Raw genomic sequence first — 10,312 nt, forward strand, 5'->3', positions numbered from 1 at the left:
TCCGCCCACCCTTGTAACCTGTCTAGGTCTGATTGTAGCCTGTTCCTTCCTTCTAGCATGCCCTCATCCCCCCACATCTTAGTGTCATCAGCAAATTTGAACAGGGTGCTTTTTACCTCCTCGTCCAAGTTGCTGATGAAAATGTTAAACAGCGCGGGCCCGAGGACCGAGCCCTGGGGGACCACACTGCCCACATCCCTCCAGGTTGAAAATGACCCATCCGCCACCACTCTCTGGGTGCGGCCCTCCAGCCAGTTGGCGACACATCTGACTGCGTGGGTGTCTACACCACAGCCCCCAGTTTCTTATGAGAACGGGGTGAGAGACAGTGTCGAAGGCCTTCTGAAAGTCCAGGAAGACGAAGTCCACTGCTCCCCCTGCATCTAAGGATCTGGTGACCTGGTCGTAGAAGGCCACCAGGTTGGTCTGACAAGTTAAAGTTATTGGAGGAAGAAAGTATCTGATTCTAGTGATTTAACTTTCGATTAGGGGAACACAAAGAGAGGAAAGGGCTCCCATAATATGAAAATTTGGGGTTTTATAGAATCAAGTTATTAACTCATGAAAAAAGCAGGGCCACAACAAGAAGTATTAATGGGGTTGCAACAGCCACAACACTGTACCCTTTCTTTTATTGTACCTTGTAACTTCCTAGCTATAAAAAGTAAATTGTATTTAAGAAAGAAGCTGAACAGCAGACCTGAAAGGGAAGTCTTTCAATAACTCAACACCCCATAACATGAGTACATTAAATGCATACATAATGTGAATACATACTTAGAACAAGAATCTGTTATGGGATATTTGAAGATTAGCACTCCAAACTTTAGACCTGAGCAGCCTCCATGTAACAAGTTCATATTTTAAGAGGGATGTAGAGAAGTTGGAGAGGGTCCAGAGTTGGGCAACAAAAATGATAAAGGGGTTGGAAGGCAAGTCACACAAGGAAAGGTTCAGAGAACTAGGCATGGAGAAAAGGAGATGAAGGGTGGGGGGACGACATGATAGCAGTCTTCAAATATCTGAAAGGCTGCCCTAAAGAATGAGAATAACTGTTCTTCAGAGGCAGGATGCAAAGCAACAATGGAAATTGCAGCAAAGTAGGTTTAGATGAAATTGCGAGATGACCTCAACTTCCTTACTGCTAGAACTGTGAGGCAGTGGAATAAGCTGCCCAAGGAGGTTGCGGGATCTCCTTCACTGGAGGCTTTCAAGAGGCAGCTGGATAAGCATTGCATGGAGATGATTTAGAAGTAGCAGTCCTGCATTTATGCAGGGGGGTTGAACCAGATGATGCTCAAGGTGCTTTCCTGAACAGAGCACTGTGGGATGCTGGGGAGTAAAAGATCCCCTGCATGTAACTCTACAAACGTTGCATGTAGTGCTACAAAGCAGAGTGCTACATAAAAGTTCTCATTTCAAACAGGTTCGTTTTGTAGTATTTGCCCTGGCTCTTGTAGTGCCACAGGTAGGCGCACGCCTAGTCACCCATTTTCTTGTAGTGTTACAAAGGCACTGTGATAGGGCGCTTGGCACAGCATGGAGAGGCAGGCCTTAGAAGAAACAGGCCTAAGAACAGAGGCAAGCAAGCCCATAGAGGGGTAAAGCCTGAAGCTGGAGGGCCCAGAGGGCAGCACGTGGGAACAGAGTAGGGGCGCACAAATACAAGATTTTTTAGGCCACTACCAATAACCGATTATTAACCAGCCATATCGGCCAATACCAATCTGATTGCTGACATGTAGCCCAGCATCTTGGAGAGCAGTGTCCGGCTGGTCAGTCTCTTGGGGGGGAGGGGGTCTGGTGGGGGCAGATCAAACGCCCCACGGTAAGGGAGGGAGTGGGGCTGGGGCAGGCGTTGCCCAGCCGGGGCAGGACAAGGTGCAGGATGGAGCTGCAGCTAGTCCAAGGGACACAAGGGGGGCTCCTGCTGCTCCACACCCCCCCAAAAGGAGGCATGGGGTACACATGCCCCCCAGATCTGTGTGCAGGGTGAGGGCAGGCTGCTCACTGCAGATGCTCAGGACCAAGGGCTGCACTCACCTCTTCCCAGCGGAGGGGTTGGGCAGGGGCTACACTCACGGAGGGCAGGGCAGGCAGCAGCAGCGCTGGGAGTGGGGGCTGCACCCCAAAATTCATGATAGCTCCCCTCCCACTGTCTGCCCTGAGCACAGCCTGGGCCCAGCCTCCCTGCTGGAAAGAGGCCGGTACAGCCCCTGGCCCGGAACCCACAGGCAGCAGCCTGCCTTCCCCTTGAGCACGGATCTGGGGGGGCACATGCCCCCCATGCCTTTCCAGGGTTGTGCACAGCAGCAGCAGTCACCTCACCACAGCCCTAGGATGAGCTGCAGCTCCATCCCATGCCCCCCGCTTGCAGAGCCTGCCCCGGCCCCAGTCCTACTCCCTCCATCACCACGGAGGCCTCTATCTTTGTCTCTACTGATGGAAGCCAATTGTCTTGGTCCACAGTCACCAGTGGCGTCCCTCAGGGCTCTGTCCTAGGGCCTATACTGTTTAATATCTTCATCAGTGATGTGGATATTGGTGTCAGAAGTGGGCTGGCCAAGTTTGCCGACAACACCAAACTCTGGGGTAAAGCATCCACACCTGAGGACAAAAGGGCGATCCAGGCAGATCTTGATAGGCTCATGAAATGGGCAGATGAGAAACTGATGGTGTTCAACACCGAAAAATGCAAGGTTCTTCACCTTGGGAGGAAAAACCTGCAGCACCCTTACAGGCTCAGCAGCGCTACGCTGGTTAGCACTACAGATGAAAGGGACTTGGGGGTCATGGTTGACCACAAGATGAACATGAGCCTTCAGTGTGATGCTGCGGCTAGTAAAGCGACCAAAATGCTGGCTTGCATCCACAGATGCTTCTCAAGCAGATCCCGGGTCTTCATTCTCCTGTTGTACTCGGGCCGCAACTGGAGTACTGTGTCCAGTTTTGGGTTCCACAATTCAAAAAGGATGTGGAGAAGCTTGAGAGAGTGCAGAGGAGAGCCATGCGCATGATCAGAGGTCAGGAAAAGAGACCTTATGATGACAGGCTGAGAGCCATGGGACTCTTCAGCCTAGAAAAGTGCAGGCTCAGGGGTGATCTGGTGGCCACCTAGAAGTTTATTGGGGTGCTCATCAGGATCTGGGGGAACGTCTGTTCACCAGAGCGCCCCAAGGGATGACAGGATTGAACAGTCACAAACTCCGCCACAACCAATTCAAGCTGGACATAAGGAAGAACTGCTTTACTGTCTGAGCTCCCAAGGTTTGGAATAGACTGCTGCCAGAAGCAGCTCAAGCACCCATTTTGCATGCCTTCAAGACACATTTGGATGCTTATCTTGCTGGGATCCTATGATGCCTGCTGACTTCCTGCCCCTGGGGCAGGGAGCTGGATTCGATGATCCTCCAAGGTCCCTTCCAGCCCAAATGTCTATGAAATCTGCCCCCCCACCCCTTTCCCCCACTGAGACTTACCAGCCAGATGCTGCTCTCTAAGCTGCTGGGCTGCACTCCTGGCCATGTGCATGCTGTGGCTGCTCGCATTCATGTGGCATTTATCAGCAATATTATCAGCCACATCAGCCAAAAAAACCCGATTGCTGACCATGTCAATTTTCCTTTTATCAGTTCTGATACGATGTGGACCAATGTATCGGTACACCTTAAGTCCAGAGGGCCCAAGTCCAGACAGAGGGCGGAGCGTCAACACAGCTAAAAAGCCCAGAGGTCTGATGCCCAGGAGGGGCAAGCATCGGATTGGCCAGGAAGCCCAAAGGTTTCAATTAGTCTAGAAGCAGGGCCAGGGTCTGGGGAAACCAAAGATCAGGGTCTACAGCTGGTGACAGAGGGGGCTGAGAAGCCCGTAGCCCAAGTGGGGCGAGGACTGGGACTGGAATCCCATAGCCCAGGAAGGGCATATGTTAGCATGTCAGCTGCAAGGCATGGGAATGGGTACTGGAGAAGATGAAACCCACATAATTTGCCCTCAAGACAATGACCATGGACACCTGTGGTCATAGGAGTGAGACCAGGCTTGGGAAACCCTGGGGCAGCCTCCCTTTTCTGCAAGATAACAACATCAAGGACTGGGGGGCAAGCGAAGGAGAGACTGCGAGGGGAGTCAAAATTTGGCAAAGGCTGAGAAGCCACCAAGGGGCATTGTGACCACCCCTAGCACTAGCACTTGTTACAGGCATATGAAGCGCTAAACATATAATGCAAGTGCACAGCCTAAGAAATACACTGACAGGTTTAAGCTCCACCCCTGAAAAAAAATAGAACACAAGACCTTCCTTTAAAAATTTCAAAGAACCAGTTAGACAAAATGTCTAGAGCTGGACAGAGAGGAAAATCCTCCAGATAAAATTATTCAGTAAGGAAGGGAGCCAGTTCCCACAGGCAGGGAAGACAGGACCTAACAAGAGACAAGACAAACAAGACAAGGAACTGAAACAATCAATTATAGGGCAATCAACTGAATAAAACAGAGTCAAGTATGAAACTCACTCAAGGTAATTTCCAAACGACACAGTCATATTGCTTTGTGCACCATGTCATGTAGTGATTGCAATTTGCATTTAAATACAGCAATGTTAGGTAATAATGCAACAGCTTATCCAATGTCAATATTTACTGTTTCCAATAATTTGGATAGCTTATCATATCATATCACTAACTCCCAAGGAGAAAACAAGGAGAACCATGGCTCCATGAAACAACTAAGTATTTGGCTTAGTTCTTACCTTCGAGTTTCTAACAACAACTGGATGTTTCAACCCTGCAATACAGTTAAAAAAAAAAGGGTTATCAGAGCAAAAAAGAGAAAGAGAAAACTGATAGTAGAAGCATCTGAACAGGTCTGGAGGCCAACTGGAACAATATGAAGCTGTGAAAAAAGCATAATTCTGATGGGATTATATTTATGAATTCTAAAGTTTGCTGTTTCTTTCATACGTTATTTTACTATTTTCCACATTTTGCAGTCCATATGGTTGGCCAAATCTGTTCTCTTGGATACAAGTGAAGAGCACTAATGTTCAGCTGCCAGTTACCTGAGAAAACAACCTGCTTCATCTAAAATCTAGTCTTATTTCACTGTATTTTTGTTCTATGTTGACTTGACAATCACCATGTTTCTGCTTAAAGTTGACATGCGTGGGAAAAAAATTGGGCATGCTAAATTTGATGAAGCATTTCAACTGTCATCACTTTGGCTTTGGGATAGATGTTAATAAAGAATTTTAAAAATGTGCGACAGAAAAGCAGTTATGGCCTTTTTCTTTAGGGACTTTTAGTTTGCCTCAAGACCAAGTATCCCATAAAACAGACTGCAAGATGACAAGGAAGCAAGGGAAGGAATGTCTTACCTTCTGTACTTTCTGGAGGACTTTCTTTAGCCATTTCCATGTTGGTTACTTCAAAATCAGTCAACACTCTCCCACCTGCTTTCTGAAAATCTTCAGCATATGACAGGGCCACGTGTCTATAATTCACAATGCCTGTGTATGGGGAATCAAGGGCCATCAGACCCTGAAATGGTATTGGATGAGTTACAGAAAACCAAAGTGACAGTTGTGTGTCTAATTAGGATATGCTTCACTACATAGCTGTCAATGATAAAGTACACTGTATGATGCTGGCTTCAAACTGAACTACAGAAGCCGCGTCACACACTGTGCAGTACAACATACATACAGCCACACTGAGTGCTTTGCGTGAAACACTGTAGTTAGCAATGCTTCATGTCACTGTATGTTAACTATGTCACTTCTGTCATGTCTCACCACTCCCTGAATTACGTATCCGAGATTGCAGCCTGGACTTTTCTGAACCAGAAAATAACTTGCACCTGCTATGCGGCTTGCCATGTGGGACCCGGAAGGAATTTTCCCCCATCCTGTTCCTACTGTTGCTTGGGGTTTTTTCTTTCCCCAGAAGCACTGGGTGTTGGTTGCAGCCAAGGCTGAGGACTTTCACTGAGGTGTGCTGACACTCCTGCTGGGACTTAAACCTTGAGGGTCCGGGCTAGAGGATCTTACTCCTCCACTCAAGGTCAGATTGATTACCACATTTAAGATCAAGAAGGAATTCTACCCCATGGTCAGATGAACATGGACTGTGGGGGTTTGCCTTCTTCTGTAGTGAGGGGATTGGCTCTCCACCTTGGCTCGCTTGAGTGCATTCAACAAACTACCTCCTCTCCATGGAGTGGCAAAACTTTGACAGGGCCCTTGTTCTCCTGCTTTACCTGTAGCAAGTTAAAGGGTATTTTAGATCAGTGGGGACCAACCTTTTTGGCAGGTGTGCCACAATTAGTTTGGCACCCTCCCCAAGTGCCATTCCAATTCCCCTGCCTGATCTGCAGCTCTGCTTTCTGCTTCCTACCCTATCTGCTGCTGTGTGCCTGTCCTGTCCTTGACTTGCTGTGTGCCATACACACAGGCTGTCTGTGCCACTTGTGGCACTCATGCTGCAGGTTGGTCACCCACTTTAGATGCTTTGGGTATTATACCTGGTAGGTGTATGTGAGGGTTATTCACAAAGTTTTTAAGAGCAGGTTAGACACACCACTGTCTAAGACAGTTTTGGACAGGGATGATCCTGCCTAGAGCAGGGGGTTACATTAAATGACTGCCAGAGGTCCCTTCTAGCTGTACTTTTCTATGAAGGCATATGCCAGGGGTCCAAATCTACCATTTTTAGCAGGAATTCTCATGCCACTCACTAGCGTGTTACTGTCTATATCTAAGAATCACAGGTTTTTGTAGAACCAAATTTGTACAGCCATATCAACAAGGAACACATCTGCACTTCAGCTCTCTTGTAATATGGACCTCAGATATGGTCAGAAACATCTAAACCCCATACTCATAATGCACTTCATGATGCCCTGTCCTTTCAGTCCATACAACGTTTCTACGTACTTAATACAGTGCTTTGCACTCTTTACAACTAACTTGCTATATAAGGTCTCTTCTGCTTATGATGCTGGGGTTCAATTCTATGAGGACGAGTCAATCATTTATAGGTCTCATGACCCATTTGAACTCGATCATTTCCAGAAATAACGAGTGACTTGATTTTAAAATATGCAAAGATTATTTATTTGGCAATAGGCCCCAAATGTCATAAGAGGTCAAAAAGAATCCCTTTTAGCGAAGGTTTGTCTCTTTGTGGCTACAGTAATGTCTAAGCAACAGCCCCTCCTTCCACTCCACTCAAGTCTATCTATCCTACCGCCCATCACGATAGTATCTGAGCATCTCCCAGTTAACCAATATCTAGTATCCTCACAGATTCCATGAAGTCTCTGGCACTTTTCCTTTTTTGAGATACAGATGCTACTTGGGGCTGAGGCTGATGCTAAGCAGATGTGACCATACCTGAGGAAGGCTCTGCAGCGTTTCCCCAAAACGTTGCTAAACGTTCCCTTTGTAACACATCTCTGTTTTTATTTAATGGGCACCCATATGTGGGACTGGCTGTGCGGTAAACACTTCTGACCATTCCTTCAATTCTACTGCCAATTTTCATACTAGGAGCTTCCAATAAATCTTCTGAAATTGTCACCCAGAAGAACTGTCTCGTGGTCTCTCTCACAGGACGTTCATGTCACCAAGAATGAGAGAAAACAGACGAACAGTCTTCATTCCATTAAAAGGGAAGGAAAACAACTTACTCTGCAGAAGGGCTCCTTTGCTTGCATCTCTTTGGCACTTATCAGTCTCAGATCTCTGACATTATTCTGCAATCCTCTTTCATACAGTGCCTTGAGTCTTGGGATTTCTTCTTGTTCCACTGCTACAATTAGCTTCAGAAAGAATGTAAGAGTGCAAAGGTGAGTCCTACTGTGATAACTACATTAAATGTGCTGAGCATAAAAATACAACAGAAAAACTAATGTTTGGTGCACTAGTGAGTGTAAAGTTGTATTAAACCCTTGCCATTGCTAACTAATTAAGGGATATGTGAACAACAGGTGCTACAAAATAATGTAAGTGCTTTACTGTGGAAGATATTTGCAACCAGGGCTATGGTGCAAGAGATCAGAGTGAGAAAGAAGGGGAATAGGAATTTATATCTTATAAGGATACTTTAAAAAATAAAACTTGGTCTTACCCCAGCAACCAGCTAGCTTGAGATGTACAAAAATGGGAAGGGGAAAAGAAAGATATGCAGTGGGCTGCCATCTCACTTCAATGTCCTATTGTTTAGGCCTGTGGGCAGGCTTAATCTGAATTCCTTTAAAGAAAAAAAAAAAACCAGGGCACAAACACCCTTCCCCTCTACTTCCACAGATATATGTGGGTCAACTCATGGCTTCCACAAAAGCTTCTCCTTGGGAAATGACCATAACAATGTGCTTGGTACAGTTAAAAATGGACCTATCACATGACCAAGCTTTTAAAAATAAAAAATGAAGCAGCTACTGTACCTTGCCACACTGCTTATAGGGAATTCCCTTTTGGTCACAGTACTCATAGCAAAGGGCAGCACCCTGCACACATAATTTAGCTTTCAGAGATCCAGGGGTGTAGTAAATTCCACTGTGAATTACTCCACTGTTATGTCCACTCTGGTGACAGGCTACACAAAAACAGAAGTTACAATATTAAAATACATGTTCTATGCAGATTAGATTCTTGCAGCATCTTAAAACTTCCAGCTGCCAGGAAATTGATCCATTTAAGCTCTGTCCTCTTCTATTCCCCAGCAGTAGGAGATCTTACAAAGGATCTACACATTCCTCAAGATTTCTCCCTTAGTTCAGGAGGGCTCCAACAATATTGACATCATGTCTACACCACAATAATCACAGTGCGTCATGCACTGAATGGATAGAAAAGCAATTAAAATATTTTCTCCAAGGAGATTTGCAGCAATCGCATGCAAATCAATTCAGACTGCATATACATTAACAGTGGTTCTAAAATGAAATCCATCCCACAGCTCCTCCCTGTACCACAAAACCAGCGGGATCCTGAATGCCTTTCACAAAGCTTGCAGTCCTGCTTATCTTGTAGTGGACAATCATACACTTGTAAGTCAAGCCTGACTGTTAACTTCCTCTTACTAGGAAATGAAATGGAGGGAAGACAGACAGGTGTTAAGAGTGAATGTATTTATCAAATTTAACTTTATTTAGTAGTAGTAGTTTATTTAGAGCCTTCACTAAAACAGTGAACAATAAATACATAAACAATAAAAAGTATATATAATAATACATTTGATTATTATAATAATAAAAACTGAGAACTACACAGGACAAACCCCACAGCCATAGGCAGCTTTTTTGCTCTTCTTCCCTGTATTTCTAGAGTCCCTAGATAGGAGTGCATCAATTTTTCCAGTGGGCAACTACCCACGCATTTCAGCAGCCAGGATACATGGTTCCTGTTCCCTTCCCTGCCACTCCAAGAAATCCTCACTTTTTTGTTAACTTCTTAAAAATCAACAATATAATATTAATATTAAAATACCTTTATAATGATCAAGTGTAAAATATAGCAGTTTTTGAAGGATCTGAATTTTTAGTAAAAAAATCTCTTACTGGTGGACCCTAGGGAACTAGAAACAGTCTAATGAAGACAAGCAGAGCTCACTTAGCAGCCACTGATATGGTACCACACACACCATACCTAGCTCTTTCTCCTTTTCCAGCACAGCAAAAGTGAGGGACGGATGTCGCAGAACAAGCTCTCTGGCAGACGCGAGCCCCACGAGCCCACCACCGACAACAGCCACATTGAACGTGCTATTTAAAAGCAAAAAGATCGTGTCAGAAGAGGTTACTACGACTAGTCTCTACACAGGTTCAATGGCCACGAGGCTCCACGTGACAGCCTCTATAACCCACCTGGTAGAGTCCAGGTCCCCTCAAGTCTCTCCACAGGCTCAACAGCCACCAGGCTCCATGGGACAGTCTCTAAACCCCCTCGATACCCTCTATGCCCCCTCCAGCCCCCTGTGATAGTCTTTACACCCCCCGCTAGACTCCAGGTCCCCCTCAGTAGCCTCCAGACCCCCTCGATAGTCTCTATCCCCCCTCACTAGATTCCATCCCCCCAACAGTCTCTATCGCCTCCAGGGCCCAGTGGATAGCTGTTACACCCCCTCGACAGCCTCTATAACCCCCTCGGTAGAGTCCGGGCCCCCTTAATTGTCTCTACACAGGTTCAACAGGCACCAGGCTCCATGTGACAGTCTCTAGACCCCCTCGGTACTCTCTATGCCCCCCCCACACCCTCCAGCACCCCCCCCCGTAGTCGATATAAGCCCCTCAGTGGCACCCAGGCCCCTCAGCAGAC

General features: G+C 46.3%; 1 protein-coding gene across 1 annotated transcript in view; it reads right to left on the minus strand.

Annotated features, from left to right (window-relative positions):
• Positions 1–10,312, minus strand: part of L2HGDH (L-2-hydroxyglutarate dehydrogenase) — a 23,886-nt gene that overhangs the window by 12,380 nt on the left and 1,194 nt on the right. The window contains exons 2-6 of the mRNA XM_019551173.1: positions 9,644–9,809; positions 8,440–8,591; positions 7,684–7,815; positions 5,372–5,534; positions 4,748–4,782 (exon numbers count right to left, since the gene is read on the minus strand). Of these exons, the coding sequence (XP_019406718.1) occupies positions 4,748–4,782; positions 5,372–5,534; positions 7,684–7,815; positions 8,440–8,591; positions 9,644–9,809 (648 nt within the window). The remainder of the gene's footprint in view (positions 1–4,747; positions 4,783–5,371; positions 5,535–7,683; positions 7,816–8,439; positions 8,592–9,643; positions 9,810–10,312) is intronic.

The sequence above is a fragment of the Crocodylus porosus genome, unplaced genomic scaffold, assembly GCF_001723895.1.
Source record: "Crocodylus porosus isolate Cpor-Errol unplaced genomic scaffold, CroPor_comp1, whole genome shotgun sequence".
NCBI classification, from domain to species: domain Eukaryota; kingdom Metazoa; phylum Chordata; order Crocodylia; family Crocodylidae; genus Crocodylus; species Crocodylus porosus.